General features: G+C 44.6%; 1 protein-coding gene and 2 pseudogenes across 1 annotated transcript; 2 read left to right on the top strand and 1 right to left on the bottom strand.

Moving 5' to 3' along the window:
- Nucleotides 1-7,893: 7,893 nt before the first annotated feature.
- On the bottom strand, nt 7,894-16,932 carry LOC146200853 (uncharacterized). Its single transcript, XM_084592450.1, has 8 exons — nt 16,739-16,932; nt 16,093-16,243; nt 14,821-14,978; nt 12,562-12,663; nt 11,723-11,872; nt 10,907-10,994; nt 10,471-10,629; nt 7,894-8,059 (listed from the first exon to the last, which is right to left on the bottom strand). Exons 1-7 carry the CDS (start codon nt 16,930-16,932, stop codon nt 10,495-10,497), a joined length of 978 nt encoding a protein of 325 aa, XP_084448576.1. The 3' UTR covers nt 7,894-8,059; nt 10,471-10,494.
- Nucleotides 16,933-17,244: 312 nt separating this feature from the next.
- On the top strand, nt 17,245-19,411 carry LOC146200852 (uncharacterized; annotated as a pseudogene).
- A 2,816-nt stretch (nt 19,412-22,227) lies between these two features.
- LOC146200851 (uncharacterized) lies at nt 22,228-23,704 on the top strand (annotated as a pseudogene).
- Nucleotides 23,705-25,293: the final 1,589 nt, after the last annotated feature.

The raw sequence follows: 25,293 nt of genomic DNA, 5'->3' as shown, positions 1-25,293 counted from the left end.
GCATCATCCTAGCTGTTCGTGCTTCTCTTCTCCCAGTCCTCTGTCTTTTGTTTGTTCCTTTTTTTTAACTTTCTTCTTTCTCACTTTCACTTTTGGCCTGCGCACCAGTTTTGGTGCCTATCCGTTTCAAAGGGTATGGCCCTGAGCATCATCATCACCAGCAGCACTGCGCATCTCTTTTTGAGAAAATAGTTCTTCGGTGCGCGTTTTTTCTATAAGATCCGCACTGCGAAGATGTCTAGGCATGCGAAGCAAGTTATTGCAAACGTGTATGCTCGGAATAGAGCTTGTTTCCGCAGGAACCACTCGGTCACAAAAGGAGCGCGTAGTGATACGCCTCCTTTTTTTTTTTCTTGCGGACTACTTGCGTAGCTTTCGCTGCGTTGCACCTGATGTATGAAACGGAGTATACGTACAGCACGCATGCTCAGCTGCTTCGACCGCGCGGCTGGCCAAGCCGCGTAAGCTAACGCACCCAGTCAAGATAGGCAAGCGGCAATGAAACAGGCAAGGGAAACAGATCCGGATCCAGTCTTTGCTGCGGTGGACGAGGGCGAGAGCAACTCGACGTACTGTGCGGCTTGCTGTCAATTCGTGGGCACCGATTATATCTCCGGCAGTAATCAAGAAACATCCGGAGGCAAAAACTTTGAGCGCCAGCATCACCTGCAGCTCGGCGCTCAAAGCACCGCTCCGGCGCGTCGGGCGCTCGATTTCAGGGCGAAGCATGTCGGCTATGCCACCCCGCTCGAAGCTTAGACGGCGCTGCAGCTGCTCCTCGCTGAACGCATCGAGGGGATTCGTCCTGTCACGAAACTTGGAACACTCGTTCGCGGTGCGAAGAGTTCGGCGAGCATCTCGAGGCAGACCAAGCGCAGGGCAGCCACGTTGGACTGCCTTTAAGAATGGGATAAGACTGCTCGAGGCAGCTTAGGTTCCAGTCTTATTCCAGTTTTAAGTTTGTCTTATTCCGGTCTAGTTTCTTTCGTGTAAGCGTCTTATCGGCTAGGGAACGTTTAGCCTCTAATAAGATCGATTAAGCCTGAAGATCAGAATAAGACGACTTAAATTTCCGTGCAAGCGGACCCAGACCAGGACTGCCGTCCGTCAAGAGGTCACTTTGGCCCCTCGCTCCAAAGAGGAAATCTAGTTATCGAACACCTTTCTCTGCGCAGTGAAAGCAACCGCTGTAGAAAAAAGAACTCAGGCGGGGCGGCCTGGGTGTCCACGCAAACAGCTCCTTCGTGTTCAAAAGAGCAGAACCCAGCAGCCGGCAGCTCTACTGTTCTGTTTGGTGTTGGCTGGAGTCGTGTAACGCCTCGCACGCGGCTTTTTTCCCGCGTACATTCGTCTACTAAAACAAAGAGCAAAGCTGCAGCTGAGGCTTCCAGCGATCACCTTCCCAGCAAAAGGCTCGGCACATATGCCCAGCTTTACGTTACCGCTCATACAGGCACCGGGAGCCGCACCGGGAGCCTCATGCAAGTCACTAAAGAAAAACAACATTCGATCGCTGGGTGAGCCGCCGTCCGTTAAACGAACGTTCTCAAGCTCTGCGCGCGCGTGCGCTCGCACACGCTGAGTTACGTTGGCGAAAACACTCCGCCGATAGTTCCGCCCAACGTAACCGGCGGTGGCCAGCGCGCGCCGGGCCCGATGGCTCCTGTTCCATTCAAGCGTCGGCACCGCCGACCGCGTCAACCCGCAATGCATCGCGCAAAGAAAGATGGACGGCCGCATAAACAACGTGAGTGGCGCGAGCGGCACGAACATTGAACTCGCTTCCGACAGCTTGGTGGAGAGGTTTATCGAAGCCAGCGACTGACTTACTGCGCCGGGAATTCCCTCTTGGGCCTGGGCGGCGGCTGCGTGAACCTTGAACCACACGTCCCGACGTGATTGCGTCTTGGACCTTGTAAACTGATAACCCCACCTGTAGCGTGCCTCCGCCGAGTCGCCGCCGTGCCATCCGTCCGTGTTTACTTTGTTTTGGTTGTTGTGTTGCCTGGGCGGCGGCTGCGTGAACCTTGAACCACACGTCCCGACGTGATTGCGTCTTGGACCTTGTAAACTGATAACCCCACCTGTAGCGTGCCTCCGCCGAGTCGCCGCCGTGCCATCCGTCCGTGTTTACTTTGTTTTGGTTGTTGTGTTTTCTTTTGAAATGGGCCTAGTGCGCAGCGAATACAACGTTCATGTTTTGGTGCGAGAGAGTGCGATCACGGGTGGTGGGATACCGAGCAAGGTATATATACCGAGCAGCAGTGTCGACAATGAGAGGGGGAGCGTGAAGAAATGTGCGAAGTAGTCAGCGGTGTGTCAGCACGCATAGTGGACAATTGAAAACTGTGTGCGAACTCGCGTGTGCGAAACGAAGAAGTGTATTTGTAATCGAGTGATTGTTATTATAGCCATTGTTCTTTTTCGTATTTTGTTTGTGTGTCCAGTCTTTTCTTTCACATCTTTTTTTTTTTTTTCGTTCTATTGCTAACCCTAGTGAGTACGACACGAAGCGACTCGACTTCAGAGCTGGAATTACCTGGCGAAGAGCGCTGCATTGGCTATCTTATCCGTGGCCGCAATAGCGCGCGGCTACGGCGCGTAGCCGCCAGCAGTGAGTAAATAAGTTAAATTAAAACGAGAAAGCGCAATGTACAAGAAAGACAAAGTCAACATTGCTCAACTCCCGAGCCTATTCCTAGCGCATACAAGGAGGACGACGATCTGAATGACTGGAAGTGTGTTTTCAACTGCCGACTCTTGACCGCGCATTTCTAGCTGCTTCAAGCACTTTCACTTAAGGAACAATATTATCGGCAACTATATATAGCGAGCTAGAAATTCCATTTCGAGCTCACTTTACCGCCAAGCTAAGTCATGGAATTTCATATTTAATAAGCACTCAATCTTTCAGTAATTGTAACATGTTCGCATAGTGCGCTGCCAACTTGTTTTGGCCTGCTCGATAAAAAGGGCGTTTGACGCATGTCTCATCTTACGTAGCCAAGGTCATTCACAGGTTAATATATACATGAATGCCTGTGAGAATGCTCTCATTTTTGTTCTTTGCTCTCTAGGAGAGACGCATGAGTGCAGATGCAAATTAACGTTCTCCACGATCGCTTGCAGAGAAATTTGCGCTATCTCCTGATGTTCTTCATTATACTTGGAAATTTTTTATTCGAATGCACGTCATATATTATGCTTATTTTGCACCCCTCATAGCCGATTCCACTTTGGCACATTAAACTCCATGTACCATATATACTTAAATATCCTGCTCGACCAGAGCTAGGTTGTACGTGGATATTTAATTCGTACGTTCGTCAGGATCTTAATGACCTTCAAGAAGGAAATTTATGACTATGAGAAATAACGCTGCGGGACTGCCCGGATCATAACGATGTTACTATATAATCGGTGATGAAGAGACACTCGAAACTCGCGAAAGTAAAAACAAAGAAAAGCTACTTTACAATTAAGTCCGCGGGCCTGTTATATCGGCAATATCGCGCTGGAGTGACCGCTCAAGGTAATTGCAATTACCTTCGCAGCAGCTTTTGTGACTTTTTCTGTGTGAATACATCCACGGGCAATACTGCATGTGAATGGAACTAGTGCAGCTTCCCTGCGGGATCATACGCACACGAAATATTGCGTCTAAACTCCTTATGGCTTGATAGTATACCAAAACAGGCAGGAGCTGCAGGGGTTTATTATTTCGCTCTTCGTCGTGCCGCCGAAAAGTAACCACTACAATTAAGGGCTGCAAAGGAACTCATCTAGTTGCAGTGAAGAAGGCACGTTAGCCGCGAATGTAATCCGTCACCGAAGTCTACTTATCGCCCTCGACGCCGCTGCCCTTCGCACTGATCTTTATCCGACCGCAAGAAACATGTTAAAACAAGTGCCATTTTGTTTTTGTTTTTTTTTGCCTCGTGGCGCAATCAACCGCACCACAGCTTCCAGAAATATCGGGAATTATGGCCGAAAACGCAGCAAACGCCGCGCATCCAATGCAGACGGTTCGGGCTTTTGCCTACACCATGAAAGTCACTACTGTCGCCAGCGCCGCCGCATGATCCCGCATCTTCACTGACGTCACTGGTTGACGCTTGTTTATAAAGGGGATACATTTCGTCTGGCGTAGCGTGACTGACCGCGAGCGGCGCTTGCGCGCGCGCAGAACACGTCCGACTATATACGCGCCTTAAGCCGCGTGCGCGAGCAGCGAATATCTGCTGGCGCTACCGTGCACGGTCGATTTGCTCAAGCGCAAGAAGGGTAGGGAGTTCGATGCTCAACAACTACACCTCCACGTGAAGAATCACCGCAGAACTAGCCAGCTAGCAACCTGAACACGTGCTGACCTTGGCGGCGGCGCTCTTTTGAGCTGTACTTCGCCCCTCGCGCGCCGACCATGCCATTAGTGATTGTTTTTTTTTTTTTTTTTTTTTTTTACCGTGGTCGCCTTGAGTGCACAGATGAAGGTGTTTCTCCCGCCGAAGGAAGAGACGGGAAGTATTGTTATGAAACACCTTTCTCTGCCGACTGCAGGCGGCCATGGTAGACGAAAGACGCAAGTTGGAGTGAGCGACGTGGCCGTCCTGTTGCCCGTAGCGGCGAGTTATATGATAGCTCACAAGAGCAGCGTCGAAGGACGGCACGTGTTCAGGAGGTCGCTAGGCCCCGCCGCTTGATCAATTCGACCCTTGAAGCGTCAGCAAGACGCGGTCTTCGAAAGAAAATATCTGTACCACGCAAGCCGCATACACTGCCCTGGCGGCTTAGGCGTCAAATGCGAAAACAATCTTAAAACAGATGGCAGCTCGCCAGCCATCGGACGTTAATTCTTCCAATGTCTGCAGTCCCATAGGTAGCAAAAAAAAAAAAAAACTCTCCTATAAATACCCTTTGGTAGAAATATAATAGCTCAAAAATCCCCAGCCAGCGTTGTCCTCTGCTTTAGCAGCCGAATGAACACGTTGTATTATCTTTGTATTTTTATGGAAATAAAGAAAAAAAATTTATGGGGTATTCAAGGAACAGGTTGCTCACGTCAACTTAGTGACGGGCCTTAAACCCAGTCTGAGGACAGTGGCAACAGACACAGGCACTGATTCAGAAAAGAACAATACATAATAAAAAAATGTTATATAGATGTTGGTTAGACATTATGCCAGAAAAAAAGAAATACAATATAAAGTGTACACTTACTCTGCTCGACACCACAATATTGCAGCCCGCTGATAGGTTTTGCGCTTTTGAACATGCGAGACCCCTCTCTGACTGCTACTCATGAGTCACCGAGAACACGTTTAACATATGCGCCTGTGTCGCCCAGCGTGCCCCATGCACGCTTCGAAAATTACATGCACATTGCGCCGTGAGGGACGCTGATAGATTCTATCTACGGTTCAGATCATGAATTAACTACAGCGGTCATCCAGAATCAACAACAGCAATAAAAATAGACTCTGTGTTTGGGGCTTAAGGACGTAAGACATCTCCGACTGTGAGGGACGCCGCTATAGAGGTCTCCTGATAATTTAGACCACATGTGGCTCTTTAGCGCGTTCAAACCCGTGTACCACATTAGCCGCTAATCCATCGCGGCGGGGTAATACGTATTAAACAAGTCAATAAAACAACTATTTCTCAGCCTTGCACTGGGCTCACATTTCATCCGCGTCGCTGCGTTAACATATTTCTCTTCAGAGAATCAAAAGCCGGACATCTGCCTTCAATATATGCGTGCTCCAGCAAGACCGCGCGCAGATATCGTACAGCGCACGGGTGTCTTCTGCACAGTAAAACATTTTGCACCCTTAAGGGTGTAAATGGCTTGTCGCATGGGGAGCACCCTAAACAAGTCTATGCTAACATACTTCTGCTGCAGCACCCTTCCTTGGGTAAGGGTGCTGCAGCCAAAGGGTGTTAATATAGATCCTTCTGCAAGGAAGGGTGCTGCACACGCTATACGTTCTCGTGCGGCAAAACCCACCCTGAGCCTTTCAAATGACTTTGTAAGTCCTTCGTAAAGCAAAGGGTAGGCTTGAGCACAATACGTGTTTGTGTGCAGTTGCGAAGAAATGAAGTAAATAAAAGTAAAGTAAATACAGGCAAAAAATGCACACAAACTGCTTGCATCAGACATCCTCTTCATCCAAGCATCAGACCAGCTCAGCGCATCGTGTGTACTGCACTGCATAGCTTTCTGAATCTAAAAAATATTTCCAGTAGAAGTACACACTTCTTTCAATACCTACTCATAACCGCCTTGGACCCCAAAAACCTATTTGCATGCATTGCCGCCATATGGTTTAAGCTATGTCAACGATTTCTTCAGCCAGTGCTGCGAAAAAGAGGTCTCTTTGCATTTATAAAACATAACAATGAAGTCTCACTGAAACAGCATTTGCACAACTGACAAAAACAATATTTATTTAAATTATGTAAGCATGAACATATATGTACATCTCACAACTGTTCTGTTTAACAAATTGAAGCAGCAATCATTTCAAGCATCTTTAAAAATCCTGTTAATAAATTTTGTCACAACTGCTCGTGGAGCAGTGACATTCATCTTTAAGAACAGCTTTTCCATGACAGTTAGCGTATTAAACGCTTCGCGTGCATAACAAATGTTAAAAAGCCAGTATGCCCCAAGCAACACAATAAGTCCTTCTGCGTTGGTTGTAGAGAAAAGGCGCTTGTGGTCAACAAAAAGGTAGAAGTCTGCCTCTTCAATGCATTCACCACAGTACACAATGCAAGGTGTTATTGGAGTTCTAGTGTCTTGATCCTGCAGAAAAAGAGATAAACCTTGTATGGGTAATGGTGAAAAGCATCAGTTTGCACTTAGCAGCTCTTCTCAGTTAAAGCTGGCAGGTACCATTTAAAATGCAGTATTTAGGCCTGATAGCAAAAAAATATTGGGTTCAGCATAATAACTTGCTATTTTTCGCTAAGCTGAATGTAGAATGACATCATTCTGATACATGTGTATTCGTCAGAAATGGTCTTGCAGCCTCAAATATAGCAGTATCTTTCTTTGGATAACTGTCAGCTGTTACATACGAATTAGATTAAAAAGTAACCAATACCATTTTTTTTTTCTCATTTGTTGCAAATGTGCAGGCAAAAATCAATTCTTTGGCAGCAAAACACTGAAGAGTGTAAGGCACATATCTGAAGAAAATCAAGTTGGCAGTACTTACACCCTGTTGCACGAAGGTGACTTCAAGAGCTTTGGGTTCTTTGACGTTTAATGCGATGATCTTCATTACAGCAATAGCCAGGAGATCTGGAAAAAAATATAGGTGCACACGTCACATTCTGCACATTTGACTACTAAGGAAAACCTTATGTTGGGGCAGATTTTCTTTTCAAGCCAAGCAAACCCGGCTTCTTAAGAATCACTGCTTATTTTGTAAGGACAATAAATGCTATTCCACGTTGTTTTTAGCAAGGCTTGATATCTAGTGTCAGTTCAGTGGTCGTCATTTATGCCACAATATAGCATGAAAATTTGTTAAAAAGTATTTCTATATTTTATAAACATTTAGACATTTAAAGTGAATATTTCCTAAATCTTGAAAGTTTAAAATTTTGCTCTTTTATATATTGTATATATAGCTAAAATTATGGGAGCAAATGTTTTTGCAAGCACCTTTTTTTGTCACAACAGCCACACCACAATTTTGGCCATTGTTGAGTGCAATAACTTTAATATCAAAGTTAAAACCTGAACAAGCGTCAAGCCTATTCAGCCCTATTCAGCCTCTATTCAGCCCGTATTTGAAAGTGAAGGAAGCAAAAACAAAGTAGAAAAACAAGGTTCAAGTGGTTTCACATATTTTTAACTTGATTCTACTCTGTACTTACGCCGTGTCCTGCGTCGTACAGGGTCCATCTTTGAGGTCTCCTGCAGCAGCTGCTTAATTGGTTCGCTGCGTTTGTAGGCATTCTCCTTTCCAAGACTAACCATTGCATCAATGCCCCGGCAAACATAATCAGCTACATCTGACCTTGACAGCCGCTTGAAGTCTTCTATGAACTGCAGGAAAAAAAATAAAATTCATGCATATTACTGTTTTCAGGTGCATTACCCCACATCACTTATATGAATTAACCATATTTTAGGATACCAAAATCTTTTTTGTCCTCCGTGGTGAATCATGCCACCATTACATCATTACTAAAACAGATATTGACTATTTTAATAAGGTAATTGTGTAAAAATGTAGCTTATGTACATATTACTGCTCTTCACCTTGCGAGCATAACAGTAAGAGAATCAAAAGTTGTTTAAAAACATTTTAAGAAAAGCAAACACACTTGTAACCAGTGGGAAGAAATCAATCATTAAAGGTTGTTTTTGAATAGGAAAAAATAAAATCTGAGAATTCTTGTCCCTTTTTAGCAGCTTTATCAAGGGCATAAAACACTAGAGAGCAAGCAACAGTCTCGCTTTTGTCAGGTAAATTCTGCTTAACTGAAAGTCCTATAACATCGTAACCCAATCAGTAGGTGGCAAATGTGGTGAAAAATTTAGTAACAAAATTGTATTCCGGTAGCCTTCACATTAGGTAAAAAAGAGCACCAATCACTTACTCTCTCAGACTGCATCATATGCGGGTATAGCTTTTTCACATCCTCAATCTTCATTCCTGCAATACTGCTCAGCCTACTGTTCGCAGTCAGAGTCATTCTATCTCGTATGGCAGCTTCATCAGGAATCTCCTTTTTTTGCCTCATTAAGAAGCCATTCCTCATGAGCTACCAAGCTGATCTGATCTTCTCCCAAGGTGACTGTATGATTTATATACTGGAATATTCCAATCAGGCTGCTAAACAATATATCTGTCTTCTAGCAAATAAAAGAAAATGGCAACTCTGATCACATCCTTCAAATTAATGGTTTCATGCAAGCTGACAGTTAAGAGCAAAATCTGATAACTAGAGTACAAAAATGAAGTTTAAACCTCGCCAGCTTACACGCACCTCAAGATACATTTCCCTGAGGGATCGTACAATAAACACATTTTTTTTCCTCAGCTGCCACCATTCTCTTGCAAGCTTTTTGCTTACCTCATATGATCCAACTAATTTACCTTAAAGACTGTTTTCAATCTTTGCATTGGCTTCATCACTTTACTATTCAACTTGTGAAATTGCAAAATATAACATGGTTTTTTGCAGCAGCCATTCAATAAATTTAGAGTGCTTTTAAACAACGCTTTGACTAATAAAAGGCTGCAGCATATATACCGTGAATCATCATCATCAGCCAGACTATAGTAACTGCAGGGCAAACCTCTCCCATTTTCCTTCAATTAAACCTGCCTTGTGCTAGCTGCATCCACTTGACCCCTACGAATTTCTTAACCTCGTCCGCCCACCTAATTTTCTGTCGCCCTCCACTATGCTTACCTTCCCTTGGAATCCAATTGGTTGCTCTTAGAGACCATCGGTTATTCTCTCTTCAAACTACACTTCCTGCCCATGCCCATTTCTTCCTAATTTCTGCTAAAATGTCAGTAAGCTGAGTTATTTCCCTGATTCAATCTGCACTCTTCCCATCTCTTAACATTACACGCACCATTTTCTGTTCCATGGCCCTCTGCATTGTTCTCAACTTAAGTCGGGTTAGGTTGGGTTGTGAGGTTTAACGTCCCAGAGCGATTCAGGCTATGAGGGACGCCGTAGTGGAGGGCTCCATAAATTTCGACCACCTGGGGTTCTTTGACGTGCACTGACATCGCACAGCACACGGGCGCCTTGCTTTTCGTCTCCATCGAAAAGCGGCCGCCGAGGCCGGGATTTAATCCCGCGTCCTGAGCAACAGTAGTCGAGCGCCGTAAAACCCTTTTCATTAACCTCCATGTTTCAGCCCCATAGGTCAGTACTGGTAGGATGCAACTGTTACACATTCTTCTTGAGTGATATTAGTAAGCCTCTAGTCATGTTTGAATAATTTCCAAATGCGCTCCATTCTAACTTTATTCTCCAAGTTATTTCCCTTTCGTGGTCCAGACCTGTGGTCACTACCTGTCCTAAGTAGACATATTTGCCTACCACTTCTAATGCTTCGCAACCCATTTTAAATTGCTGTCTTTTTCCCCTTCTGTTCATCATCCTTAGGCCTACCTTTCTGCTTCTCCTGTCTAGATCATTTATCATTAGTTGCAGTCGGTCTCCTGAGTTACTGAAGGCAATGTCATCTGCAAATCGCATATTACTGAGATATTACTGCTTAGCAGGAAATGTGATCAGATTGAAACCTTTATGACTAGAGCATAAGTAACTGCATGCACGTAGTGGTTAAACTATTTCAACAGGCATGCACATTCAATTCTGGGTAATATCAGTCCTGTAATTGTCTGTAGACTTCCAGAATGCAAGAAAAAATCATTCCATTATTTCATATTCTAGCAATAGAGATATGGGTTGAAACAGGCGTCTCACCAGCTTTGGCTTCTTGTGCCTTTGTTACTCAGCTGTAGCGATGTCTTGCGTCTTCCTTTGAGAACCAAATTTTCTCTTGTTCTCAACTACTCGAGCATCTTCTGAAAGCCATCGTCTCTGATTTTTAAATTTATATCGCAATGCTATTTTCCAAGAATCCTGCAAGGAACAGACCGCAAGAAAAAGCAGCAATAACTGGTAGACGCTCTCGTAAAAATAGCCATACATTAAAACTGCTTTACAGGAATAGAGCATTGAAAATGCATGAAATATTAGTTAAAGTATTATAGACAACTGTGAAACGATGTCCATACACAAGAGCTATGAATGGTTTTAAAATCCTAATGAAAACGTTTCATGCAGAAAAAGCCCACCAGGTAATAAAAAGGAGCCACACCAGACTCTTAAAAGCCTGAAAGGAATGGATTTTTCTTACTGATCCAGTTCCCACGACGTCAGTCAGTTGTGGATACTTCTGTAGGAGAAGGTGAGTCACTCTGGAGTAAAACTGTCTTGTGGGTACCCTGTGCCACAATCCACATAATTTGTATAAATTCTGTAATGCTGATATAATTGGCTAGCTAAGAATCTTAAGACATTTGTAACCTTGTTCAAAATAAACCCAGGAATATAGCCAGGCTAACTGAACTGAATTAGCTAGCAGTTATTTCACCAGTTACGAGAAATAATGTAAAGTTATCACAATGGCCATACTGCATGCAATTAAAATATTGGTGGCAGAGTTTGCCAAGTTTACCTTTAAAGCGGATGTGTTCAGCATTACCATATGATCCTATGTGGGCATTATGTAACATGTATTGTTTTAAACGTGCAAGTCAAATTTTCGATTTGTAATCAGATGCCACCAACAACTTACCCATTTTAGTTCCTTTGTGATAATTAACAACTGTTCAATGCCATATACTACATACACTGGGGCCAGCACGAATCATGCTCCAAGTTTGAATTATCTGAATATATATGAACAGCACTCAAAATAACGAAGTTTTACTGCATGCACAATAAATTACCTTATAATTTGAAAACTTGATATATTTTTTAACATACTTAGGTTATTTTTGAAAGTGAGATGCAACAAAATGCTCAAAAGCATCTTAGTATTACATGCTTAAACACAAGTGCAACTATGACTGAGTTCTGGAAGAGAGAAAAATGTAATATTTTACATACATAACACAGCTGTATAGCCCTTGCAAATGCAATAGGTGATGACTAGTTTAATTACACTTACACTGTGTACTTCAGCATGGCATGGAACAGAAAATCCACAATCTTTCGCTGCACTGACAAAGTTAGTGGCTCATCAGACATGATTATATCATGAAGTCCACCAAAACTTGGCAATTCAAATGCTTTTCCATCTTCATCTGGAACTGGTAACCTAAACATGAAAGGATTTCCCGCATATAATTGTTGCCAGTGAAACAAGTCGGATTGCATCCACTTTTAAAGAGTCAGCAGAAATGATGCGAAAGACAGCAACAGATTTAAAATCACCCTGAAGTTACCTAGCAGCCCTGAATATAAAGATGCGACCGAATTAAAATGTGCCAGGCGTAACATTGGAATTCATGAAGAGCCTGAAGCATATCCAAACGTGACAGTAGTCAGAAACGCATCACTCTCAGTACCTTGCTAGTTAAGAGGATGTGTTTTCGGAAATATTTCTTACCCCTCTTGCCTGTGAGCTCACATGTGCAACATGACTCAAAATTTGTAGTCAGCTCTAACTACAGCACTGGCATTTTTATACCCTAACATATAGCTTTTCACCTATTCTCTAAGTTACAAGACAACTTTATTTTGGAGTAGAATATCCATACTTCAACTTACCACCTCTGATCATTTTTCCACTACTTGAAAAATCAACTATAGCTAAACTGCACTCTGACAAATGCTAATAGTTCCATTACTGTTTTCAGAGTCCGCAACAGATGCAACCAAAGCACATTTGCTCTGAAACAATCTTTGTGTTATTCAGTTTTAATGTTTACCAAGAGTAATGATGATTACACGAACCTCTGTAATGTAATGAGCACAATGATAGTCACTGCCTGAAAAGAGACTTACAGATCAAACGACACGGGCTCTTGTGATGGTTCAGCACCAATTCTAGGTTCAGCGCCAATGCCAGGGTCATCAAGCACATTATGCTCTGTCTCAAGCGCTGTCCTATATTCCCCATGGAAAACAAATATAAAATAAAGGAAAAAATTTTTTCTCATCAAACTTTGTACTAATTACTTTGAGAGTTTCAAGACTGTTCACATGGCAGTCGTAATGGAGGCTATTAGTTATAAAAGAAAATAAATTGTGCGTACTCCACACACTAATACAATTTCTACTTTGGTACAGATGCAAGAGTTCAGTAATTAAAAGTAGTAAATTATGAGTGCATTACGGTTCTAAATAACAAGAACACTCTGATAGTGAAGAGGTGTTGTCCCCAAGCATATTTTATGATGCAGCTACAATTTCAATGCATTTGATAATATTAGGCTGGCGATTGGCCCCCTGACTTTCATTGTCGATGCACGATGAATTAGATTTTCTTGCGAACACCGAATATTCTATTGAATTGCCTACATAACAGTGCATAATAAAAATAATCAAATATTAAGAAGATACCTATCACATATAATTAAGAAATCAACAAATTAGTCATAATAGATGGCCAAAACATACAGGGACTAAGAGTTGGTTTTTAGGAAGGAGGGGCGCAGTATCTGTTCTCAGTGAACACCTGAACTTGCTTGAATCATAGGGAAGCAGGTGAGAGTTATAGGGAAAGGAGTGCCGCATGGAAGGCTACTAACACGTCCCGACGTCTTACATCTGCGTTTTGCCTCATCTAAACGCGGCCGCCATGAGATTCATTTTCTTGGGGGTTTTACAATTAGTGAGGTCCACATAAAATAATAGGCATTGAGACATAAAATTTAGCATTAGTGCTGCAGCACTACTATCCGCATTCTCGCTGATTTGTTTTTTGACCTTTCCGAGAGATTTTCCACAGAAAGAAGTGACAGATACTACGCCTTTCGTTTCATGTTGACTAATTGTAGAACGCTGGTGAATTTTGATGGCGTTCGACAGAACGGTGGTTGTGTTCCACAAGGGGGCGCGATTCTCTTTTCTTTTTTGTTCTTTCCTCTCTATTTTCCTTTCTGTCCGCATGAGGCAGTGGAGGTGGCTCAGCTACAGAGCCAGTGGCAGGCCTGTGCATTTTCTTTTGCTTCTGCTTACAGTTGCAACATGTACCGTGTGCAGCAACAAGGCTTAGGCTTTCGTACAAATTGTGATTCGTTTGGTTGGTTTGGTTTGTGGTGTTTAACGTCTGAAAGCAACTCAGCTAGGCTATGAGAGATGCCATAGTGGAGGACTCCGGAAATTGCGATCACCTGGGGTCCTTAACGTGCACTGACATCGCACAGCACACGGGCGCCTTGTTTTCGCCGCCATCAAGAAGCGGCCGCCGAGGCCGGGATTCGATCCCGCGTCCTTGGGAACAGTATTCGAGCGCCGTAACCACTGCGCCACCCCGGCGGGGCAAGTTGTGATTCGTATCCAGCCTTCACTAACAAAAGCATTACGTTAAGATAGTATCTGTGAAGCAGATGCAATGTGTGGTCTAGAAGCATGGCTGCCTGATTAACACAGCAAAATAACGTTTAATAATTGAGACATAGGAAACAATCCTGTCAAAACAACCTGCTGCTGCGCGATATTCCTTGATTAACTGAATTAAACCATCTGTATTATTTTTGCTAATTGGGTGGTGGACTGTTACAATTAAAACCAAGAACATATAGAAGTCTCTCAGATGAAAGCTACATTAATCATATTTAACTGAAAAAGTCACCTTTCATCTTCGGCCCAAGTTAGAGCAAACGAAACGGAAAGCGCAATGGCGTCAAAACTGCACTAGACCACTAGAAAAAATCGCTGAGGCAATCAAAGGGCTTCAAATTGCATTGAAAATATAGCTGGCCAAACAAAATCTAGAAGCCTGTCCTATGTAAAGGATAGTGCAGATTATAGATAGATTATAGATATAGATAAATATAGATAGCTATTATATAAGATATAGATAGTGCAGTGCTCCACATATCGCGATTCTTGCGTTTTGTAATAAGCTCAGAAAAAGAAAAAGAGACCCAGATTCATGAAAATGCATACGTCCGAGTATATCGCAATTATTACTACGTGTTGCTTACTATTTCATTTCTAACTATGCCTTGAATATTATCGTTTACAACATACTTGGTTGAAAATGTCCCTTTGTGAGCAAATAATATTGAAAATCGAATGCGTTTTATGTGGTGTTACAAATTCCACAAAGGCATGCGCATACGCACCAGAGACGAAGGTTCACACGAATCATTTGGGGCTTGGGCGTCAGTGGGTTGTAATGTAATTTTAGCCATGTCCGGAATTTCGTCTTTTGCTGCCAAGTCAACGTGCTCTTGGAAATGGACATCCAGCATCTACATAAATTTCCAAGAAACATTACACGGACACTATGAATGACCAAAATGATGCTGGAAAAATTAATTGTTATAAACAAGTATTTTCATATTCTGTAGCTGCAAAACTTCAACATCCCATGAAATTTGAGCAAATTATGGATATGCAGAAGTCACAAGAATGGCCAACAAGCAAAATGTCACCACAAAATATACGATCTCCTTCGCGGAGACATGATGCGACGTGGTAGCGACGGCGTCTCCTACCAATATCCGCGCTACACCCGCACGAAGGTCCGAGAGGTGGTTGAATGAAGTCTGCGTTCTGCGGTAATGGCGGTCACGCCGTGTCAGTCCCTCACTCATCATTCGTTTTATGGAGGAAAAACAATGTTTAAGACCAAAAGTAAAACTCATTTACGTAGCAAAGTGACTTTCACTAGTGGGAGCAGTTCAGAATTAATGGCAAAGAGGCCTAGAGTGGTACAATCCGTCGCTGCATCCACCTATAATGATATACCAAGAACGCGGAGACAGGTTTGTTCTTTTGTGAGAAAATCTTTTGTTCTTTTTGTTCTTTTGTTTGGTTTGTCAGGAGTCAAGTTTGTTCTTTTTTTTTTTTCCGGAGAAAATCTAACTGGCATAGCGGACTTTTACAACGATCAGTGGCCGCTACGTGGTACGCTGCCCGTGCGAATTTGGCTGCGCTCACAGTCGGAGATAGCCCTCGACGCAACTCATGTCATCTATCCCCGATTCACAATCTCCGTTAAAACATTTTTTTCTGCTGTGTCAGTTTCACGCGGACACGTAGCGGCCCGAGAAAACAAAAGGTCAATTGCTAGCCTAAGTTGCCACAAATTTTATTTCTATGCGCTTACCTGTCCCGTCCTGCGTACCTAAAAACCATGTCGAATAGAGCAACTTGCCTGCCAGGTCTCCAAAATACGTTGAACAGAGCTCGAGTGAACAGCACGTGGTCAACAAACACCACCAACTATGTATCCCACTTGCGTCAGTGACATTTGAATATAAAATCCACAGAGCGGTAATTATAAAATTTCTACAACTACAAGCATTCGTAATTTTACCCTCAAAATCTGACAAAACGAGGCAGTACTATAAATGCGCTTACCTGAAACTTCACGGACGACGGATTGACGAGCCCTCCCAACACGGGGCATGCCGTGATTGCTTCCGTCAAGCAAGCCAACGAGCCTTGAGCGATAGTGAACGTCCTCTTCGCATTGATATGCGGTACAGAGACCAAACAGCTATCCAAAGCACTATATAACAAAGAGCACGGTGGCTTCGCCGTCAACACCAGCGCGCCAGCCTTCACACGAAGAAATGGCGCGAAGAATCAAGTCATGTGATCACAGATTCAAACAAAGACTACACAAAAAACGCAGCCCCGGGAACACGTGACAAAACCACGTACAAGGCTCTCCAGATCTAGCGAGCGGTAGCTTTGGAAGAGCGGTGCGAAGCTAAAAGTACAAAAAGCAATGTTTCGGACGTGTCGACGCTGGTCTGTCGGCCTCTGTGAGTTCCACTCCTAAGAGTTTGCCGGACACCGAAATCCGAGACGCCTAGCAACACGAAACAGTTTCAAGCGAAAGGTTTGCGCTCTCTGCAGCCAGACCAAGCGAAGCAAACATGCACGCACATACACACAAACACAAGCGCGCCCGCGCGCACAATCATGCAGCTCGGACAACGCGGGCTTCTCCTTTCGCTTCCTTCCTCAGTGCTGCGCGCGCGCACACACGCACACACACAGCCGGTCACACTCATGCAGTGGGTACAGCAAGGGACAGCACAAGCCTCTCCTTTCCTTTCCTTCTTCGATGCTGCCCTCCGGGCGAGAGATCTTCGACGGAGAAGGAGTGGTGTGGGCTGCTACTGGCCCTTTCTCCTTTTGGTGCTGTTGCCCACCGGGCAACGGGGAATATCGCGACAATATGGCGTTCATGTCTGTGTGAGTTGCTTTGTTACTGTCAAGCATCGAGGAGGTTCACGACTGCCGAACAAATGCAACCGATAGATGGCCAACATAAGACGTGACCAGTACCCCCTCCCCAAAAATAAACCATAGTCACCACCACCACCACCACTTTCCAGTGAAGCAGTTTCTGCCAAGGTACGTTACAGCAACGTCTATTTGTTTCGCAGCCGTTAAAATTGTTGCTAGAGCGACATGCGAGAACTAACAGGAGGCCATTGCGATTGATGGGGGCGGGGAGAAGGGGGTGCTCTAGAAAAAGGCGGCGTGGACCCTCGCAAGTAATTCGTGGGACTAAATGTATAGCGGTGATTTATACATACGACAGTTGGTTTTTAATCGCACAACAGCGTAGCTTACAACTGTGTCCTAATGAGTGTTAGGTAATAGATCGACAAATTTAGAGAATATAGTGATCAGGTTGGTAACAAATTGCATGTGCACGAACAAGGATTCGCAAGGGGAGTCGTAATACCGATCTCGCGTGATATTTTTGAAGACGGAGTTTGTGTCCCCAGTTTTGCTGCTGTTGCTCTTGTGTAATACCTGTTGTTTAATGAAGGAAATAATCTAGATGCAAGACATTTGGAGGTCGTAGTCACTCACACGGGCACATTATTCTGATTTTAAATGAGCGACACCCGTCTTTAGATTCATTCTCGCCGTACTAATGAAAATATGGTCGCTTTTGTTTATTTTACAGATGCCAGGCATCCGCTTTTTTCGCTGTCCTAGGTGCGGCTGTCAGCGGTTTTCGTTCAGGTGTCTCTTCAGACATCTTTGGTTAGTGCATGGACACGAGGCTAACTGGGTGTGTGGCCTAAATGGCTGCATGAATACTTTTAGAGTGTTTACTTCGTACAAGAGGCATGTTTACAGGAATCATGCCGATATGATCAAAACAGATGCAGCAGCAGTGGATAAACAACTAGTTCCTGTCGGACCAGGCGAAAGTCAAAGTACTCCAGCAGAAGACTTTGAAGAAACGCATCCTGAACATAAAGAACAGGACGAGTTGCGCAGTGGGACAAGTGACTATGTGAACCAGCTGGCAAATGTTGCTGCTTAAATGGAAAGAAAGAAATAGACTTCCAGAGTCGACCGTGGATGAAATAGCTCGTGATGTGATTTCATTTCTTAAATCTGTTATTGAAGACGGGCACTCTACCACAAAGCAGATCGCAAATTTTACACATCTCTTATACAGCCCTCAAACGGATGAGCTTTTGACACGACACGGCAGGTTCATGCACTGGAAAATGCACCTACCACTTGTTGAACCCCGTACTGTTGTGTTAGGAAGGAGAAATGGAAAAGTTGACTGCATGCAGTATGTACCCTCGTGCACGGTACTCGAATCGCTTCTGGAAAGTCCTGTTTTTTCAGATGATTTCAATGATTACCTGAAGCATAGTACCAGCTTGTGTTCTGTGTTTGATGGAAAGGCTTTTCGTGAACACGCATTCTTTGCTGGTGACGACAGTAAGACTTGTTTGCAACTGTACAGTGACGAATTTGAAGTCTGTAACCCGCTGGGAAGCAAACGAGGCAAACACAAGATGATGGCAATGTACTTCTCATTGCTTAATTTCAGCAAACGCTTACGCTCCAATTTGTCACACATTCACTTGGCTATTTTACTTGAAGACAAACATGTGAAAACATATGGCATGACGGCAGTTCTTGCTCCATTGCTTGAAGATATTAGCAGATTGGAAGATGATGGCTTAATTGGTAATGAAAATATTGTGAGAGGGTCCATCTTTGTTTTCACCGGTGACAACCTTTCTACCATAGGATTGGAGGCTTTCAGCAGAACTTCAGCCATGGAAGAATTTGTAGGTTCTGCATGGCGCTTCACCATGAAATCACGTACAAGTATCTCGAGAGTGATTTTTCTCTTCGCACACTAGCAGGACATCAGCACCATGTAAATATGTTGAATGCTGGCTTGCCATCTGGACCTCTGTATGGAGTAAAGCAAGCTCGTGCTCTCACAAGCCAGGGATTCGATCCAACCCAACATTTTCCCCCAGATGTTATGCACGATATGCACGCGGGTGTCATACCGTTTGCACCTAAACACATCATATCTGCTCTAATTTCACAAGGTTTCTTTACCCTTAACCAGCTGAATAAATTAATCACTGAGTGGAGGTATGACCCAAGAGATGTGCGAAATAAGCCAGAACCTATCGGTAAACAATTTCTGCAAGGGAAGGCTACTATGAAAGGTTCTGCCTCGGAAGTTTTCTGCCTCTTCCACCACCTAACCTTTTTCGTTGGTGAGAACGTGCCATCTAACAACGAAATTTGGCAGCTTTATTTGCTTCTTCGCGAAATAATGGACATAATAATGTGCCCGGAAATTTCTTCTTCGTCCATTGCTTTTCTACAGAGAAAGATTAACTTTTTCTTCTTGACTTCAAGGCCCTGTTTCCAAACGTGACGTATCCTTGCAAGATGCACTACATGATTCATTATCCGTCTTGCATTGAAAAGTTTGGGCCTTTAACCGAGCTTTGGGCTATGAGGTTTGAAGCCAAACATCAATACTCCAAGGACATTGCTCGCAGGATACACAATTCCAAGAACCTGGCCTACAGCCTGGCAGTGAGACATCAATATTTTCAGTGTTTTTCTTTAACGGTCGGGGCTGGCAGAACTACACCAGAGACAACTGGATGTGTGCCTGTCAATTTTGAGAATCTTCCTGACAAAATCAAGGCATTACTTTCTGAGCAAAACCTTGAAAGCACTCATGCTATGCAGTAAGAACAGTTCTTATAGATGGAAGAACGTACGAGAAGGGATGTGTTGTTGTAGAAGATGTACCAAATGATGCTCTGCCGACATTTCTGCAACTCAGTGACCTATTTTATGTCAACAAGGTCTTGATATTCCTCGGCAGACTGCTTGAAACTCTTTGCTTTGATGAGCACTTCCATGTTTATGTTGTGTCTGCTACTCAGGAAGAAAAAGTGTTAAAATTGTTGCCCGAATTGAACACCGAAGTAGTGTACATGAAAGAGCACAGAGGGCGAACTGTTTTGAATCCACGCCACTTATCATTTTAATGATTTCTGTACGATTCTGAAGACCCTCTTTCCTTTTCTGAACCTTGGCATTGTGTTTTACGACGATTGCGGACAGTGCAGATTTTATGTAATTAATTGTTCACACAATCAATTGATTGCTACATGCCTTTTTCTATATAAGCGTGCATTGCACTACCACACGTGTCTTCATTCACATTGCGGTAATTTTGTTGTGAACATATGTAATGTGTGTAGGCTGCACTTAGCTAAGATCAAAGTGTTCTTGTTGTTTTTGAGTGCCCTTGTTTCCTCGTTTTGTTTTGGGTTTTGGCAAGAATAAATATTGTTTTCCAAAGATATTACTTTGTGTCTCTTTTCCTGCAGGATCGAAACAAAATATGAATTTTATCAGCAAATATGAAGTCTCTTTGGATGCGAGGTCCTAAAACAAAATATAAAATTCCTTTTTTATACTAACAGAACAGAAATTGCAACCTATATCTCAATATATGAATAGGTGGGCTCTGCGGCTGTGCCTCCGCACGGGCCGCTAATCCGCTTATGTTCGCCATGCAGGTCATTGTCCAAATCGTCACGTTTGTTCTTCTGCCAGCCTGGACGGCAGGGACATCTGGCTACACAGCAGTCATCCGGACGCCCCATCAAGAAAGCGAACTTGGTGCACTACACCTAGTCGCCACCGACAATTGGAAACCCCCGGCAGCGCCACCTCTGGAACGCTGGACCAACGAAACTACCTCCGCAGCACCATCGTCACCGACAGCACCGTACGGCTTACCTATAAAGGAGCGACACCCACCTTCGGCACACTGTGGGCTCTGCTAAAACCCCTCAATAAACTAAAAGTAGCGCCATCTCCTCTCTCCTCCTCTGGCGGCGCCGCTCCTCCTCTCGCATTTCTACCGTGGCTCCACCTACGGGATGCGCGACTAGCGCGCGCTCTCCGAAGCAGGCGCCCTTCACAGCCGTCTCGATCAGCGCCGCGCGCGCGCCGATCGAGGCGGCCGTGCGCCGGGTCTCACCAGAGCCTTGCATTTTGTCGCAATGTGTTCAGGTTAAAATATTACTCATTGCTGAAACATAATTACCGAATGCTGACAGGGATTTCCCGCCAGAATAGTTTCAGCTGTGAGTGTCATACACCACATATACGCGATTTCGGCGTTGGTTCAACTCGCCGTCATCTCCGTGTGTCCGTAGTTCGTCACATTTGGCCACTGTCAGCGGCATGCTTTATAAAATTTGTAACTAGGCGGCGGAGGGGAACAATTTTGGAACAGTCTGTGTATGGGTTCTTTGTAGCGTTGACTGGATTGCGAGCTGCCGGTAAACTTGAGAAGTGTGGCAGCAGCTGTCGTCCATGTGTTTTCAACTTCAGCTGCAGATCAAATTAACTATAGGCGGCGGAAGCTGCAGTCTGTGTGGAGTCTTTGCAGCTTTGATTGACTTGTGAGCTACCGGTAAACTTGGGGAGGGAGGTAGCAGTTATTTTTTTTTATATTTGGCGTTGAGACGGTGCCGTGTTCAGCTGCCATGGTGTGTCACCATACGTACACGATTTTGGCGTCGATTTAACTCGCCTTCACCTCCTTGAGTCCGTCAGCCATTGACAAAAGTGCGCAACATACTTGAAAAAAAAATTAACTAGGCTGCGGAAGCTGCAGTCTGTGTGGTTTCTTTGCAGGTTGAACTGAATTGTAAGCTACCGTGAAACTTGAGAAGCGTGGTAGCAGTTTTTTTTTATATTTTGCGCTGAAACGGTTCCGTTTTCAACTGTCAGTGCGCGACACCATTTGTACGCGATGTCTGAGTTGGTTGAACTCGCCTTCACCACCGTGCTTCTATCAGCCGCCGGCCAAAGAGCGCAACATGCTTGAAAAAAAATAATTAAATAGCCAGCGGGAACGATTTAGTAGCAGTCCGCGTGGCAGCAAAACACACGGCGATATGTGCCGCGCGCGCGCCGCCCGCCCCGCTGGAAAGGAGGAAGCTGCACGCCCAGCAAAAAAAAAAAAAAAAAAAAAAGCGCGCGCGCACGTGACGGCGCTCGACCAATGAGAGGGTCGAACGACGAAGGAGAGCGCAGGAGAGGAGGCGGGCGGCAAACTTCACATGTTGGCGCTACTTTTAGTTTATTGAGGGGCTTTAGGCTCTGCGGCTGTGCCTCCGCACGGGCCGCTAATCCGTTTATGTTCGTCATGCAGGTCATTGTCCAAATCGTCACGTTTGTTCTTCTGCCAGCCTGGACGGCAGGGACATCTGGCTACACAGCAGTCATCCGGACGCCCCATCAAGAAAGCGAACTTGGTGCACTACACCTAGTCGCCACCGACAATTGGAAACCCCCGGCAGCGCCACCTCTGGAACGCTGGACCAACGAAACTACCTCCGCAGCACCATCGTCACCGACAGCACCGTACGGCTTACCTATAAAGGAGCGACACCCACCTTCGGCACCCTGGGGCTCTGCGGCTGTGCCTCCGCACGGGCCGCTAATCCGCTTATGTTCGCCATGCAGGTCATTGTCCAAATCGTCACGTTTGTTCTTCTGCCAGCCTGGACGGCAGGGACATCTGGCTACACAGCAGTCATCCGGACGCCCCATCAAGAAAGCGAACTTGGTGCACTACACCTAGTCGCCACCGACAATTGGAAACCCCCGGCAGCGCCACCTCTGGAACGCTGGACCAACGAAACTACCTCCGCAGCACCATCGTCACCGACAGCACCGTACGGCTTACCTATAAAGGAGCGACACCCACCTTCGGCACACTGTGGGCTCTGCGGCTGTGCCTCCGCACGGGCCGCTAATCCGCTTATGTTCGCCATGCAGGTTGGTGGTCCATATACGCTTTTCACTAAGAAAACTAGTAATTATTGCCTGGTACAGCTGCCGAGCCCGCAGTGTTGCTTTTGTCTTGCCGCCGAATGTGTCGATGTCATTCGCGCTTTACTAGTGCTGTCGGGTGATGTAGAAACCAACCCGGGACCAGGTGGCCTTGATGCAGTTTTGAGCGAACTACAAAAGTTGTCCGCCGGACAATCACAACTTATCACTGGAATACATGACCTCAAAAATCAACTAGTAGCAACAGATAACACAATATCTGCTCTAAGCAATCGAATCGCTGATCTTGAAACCAAATGTGAATGTCTTAACACCCTGCGAACAGAAGTAGAAACCCTTCAATCCAACAGAGATAGAATGACTTTGCAGCTTTCTGAGTTGGATACACATCTCGATGATCTCGAGAACCGCTCGAGAAGAAATAACTTAGTGTTCTATGGGCTTCCTGACCCAAATGATAAAGAATCTTACGAGCAATCAGAAAAAATTATCACTCAGCACTGCCTTGACAGCCTCAATCTGGTAATCGAGCCTAAAGACAGAGCGCGCACACCGCCTTGGCCGCCACAGCACAGACCGCCAAAGACCAATAATAGTGAAATTGCCATCTTTCAAAACAAAAGGAATCATACTCTCCAAAGGCCCTAAGCTTAAAGACACTGATTTTAGTATTGGAGAAGATTTTTCTCGACCCGTTCGAAATGCACGGAAGCACCTTGTGGCTTTTGCTAGAGCTAAGTCTGGACCATTTTCCCTCCGATACAAAACGCTACACATGGGACCCAAACGGTTTATTTTCGACCAAGGTTCACAATCAGCTAAAGAAATCACATAGGAATCCTTTCGCCGTCGGAAAGCGCGCAAGCAGCCGCGGACTAACCTTCGAGATAACCTTTCCTTATCCATAATCTACACTAATGCTCGCAGTTTCCTTCCAAAGCGCGAGGCCTTGTCGAATCTCTTTTCATCTTCCGGCAGCAACGTATTAATCCTAACGGAAACATGGCTAACAAGCGACATCAGTGATAATGAAGTTTTAGATGACTTACCCAATTTTACTGTGTACCGTAAAGATCGTCAAGGCACACGTGGAGGAGGTGTGCTTATTGCCATTAACAACCAAATAGCATGTTCCGTTGTTAACATTACTTCAGATCTGGAAATATTATGGTTAAATTGCAACGCTCCACCGCAAACCGTTCTGCTTGGCGTGTGCTACAGGGCCCCTAACAGCAATCCCGGTTTTGCACCTAAACTAAACGATGTTCTGGTCCAATACTACGAAACACTCCAATGCTCAACTGCTTCTCTTTGGAGACTTTAACTTCCCGAGTATAAATTGGCAAAACGTAGGTCCATTAACAGCTGGTAACTCTGAAGCAAAAAACTTTGTAGATGTTTGCTTAAATTTCAACTTCTGGCAAATGGTGCTTGAACCGACTCGGGTTACCCAAGGATCTTCAAACATCCTGGATTTAATACTAACCAACAGCCCTGAAAGCTTATCCTCGATTACTTACTTGCGTGAAATCAGTGATCATAGAGTTATTCATTCCACGTTCAAATTCTCGCCCGCATCCCGCCAAACGTTCAAGAAAACCATCCGCCTGTACGACAAAGGAAACTACCAAGCAATCAACAACGAAGCTTTTCTGCCCTGTTTTCAATCCACGTTTCATCTCCGGTCTCTTACTGATAACTAGTCACTTTTCAAAAACAAGATAAACGAACTAACAAACAAATTTATTCCCTGTATCAGCTTTCGCGCAAACCGCCAGAAGCCGTGGTTCTCACACAATCTGAAAAGATTAGAAAGAAGAAAAAAACGACTTTATAGTACAGCAAAACGGAACTCAAGTGCTGAAGCATGGGAGCGGTACCACGCAGCTGAGGACTCTTATTATGCTGCAGTTTGCTCCGCCAAACGTGCTTTTTTTCACAATGACCTACCAAATATCCTAAAAAACAACCCCAGGAGGTTTTGGGAAATAATAAACCCGCAAGCAACGTGCCCCACCGCTCTTACAAATGCCGCGGGCGAGGAAGCCACTGATGACGAATGTGCTGACATATTTAACCGTGCGTTTGTTTCCGTCTTCACAGATGAAACTGATTCCTCATTGCCTACCCCGCCTAGCATATCATTACCAGCAATGTCACCCATCGAAATTACTGTGCAAGGCATCATAAACCATATTGACAGAATTAAACTTTCATCAGCCGCAGGAGTGGACGAAATAAACTCTAAAGTGCTTAAAAACACGAAACACACCTCAGCCATTTATCTTTCACTGTTGTTTTCTCAATCGCTTTCAACAGGAACCCTACCGGCCGACTGGAAGGTGGGGAGGGTCATTCCGGCCTACAAGTCAGGTACAAAGGACTCTCCACTAAATTATCGCCCCATCTCCTTAACAAGCGTAC

The sequence above is a fragment of the Amblyomma maculatum genome, chromosome 2 (genome assembly GCF_055883805.1).
Source record: "Amblyomma maculatum isolate TAMU_Amacu chromosome 2, ASM5588380v1, whole genome shotgun sequence".
NCBI classification, from domain to species: Eukaryota; Metazoa; Arthropoda; class Arachnida; order Ixodida; family Ixodidae; genus Amblyomma; species Amblyomma maculatum.
The sequence above is the reverse complement of the archived record's forward strand: the minus strand, read 5'-3'. Positions and strand labels throughout refer to the sequence as shown.

What these genes read in the sequence shown, in the direction of transcription:
- LOC146200853 (XM_084592450.1), bottom strand. Translation starts at nt 16,932, where the DNA reads ATGAACGCCATATTGTCGCGATATTCCCCGTTGCCCGGTGGGCAACAG. An exon ending in CTGCATGAGTGTGACCGGCT is followed by an intron (nt 16,244 to 16,738) that starts GTGTGTGTGCGT and finishes TTTGTTATATAG; the next exon opens with TGCTTTGGATAGCTGTTTGG. An exon ending in CGTCGTCCGTGAAGTTTCAG is followed by an intron (nt 14,979 to 16,092) that starts GTAAGCGCATTT and finishes AAATTTATGTAG; the next exon opens with ATGCTGGATGTCCATTTCCA.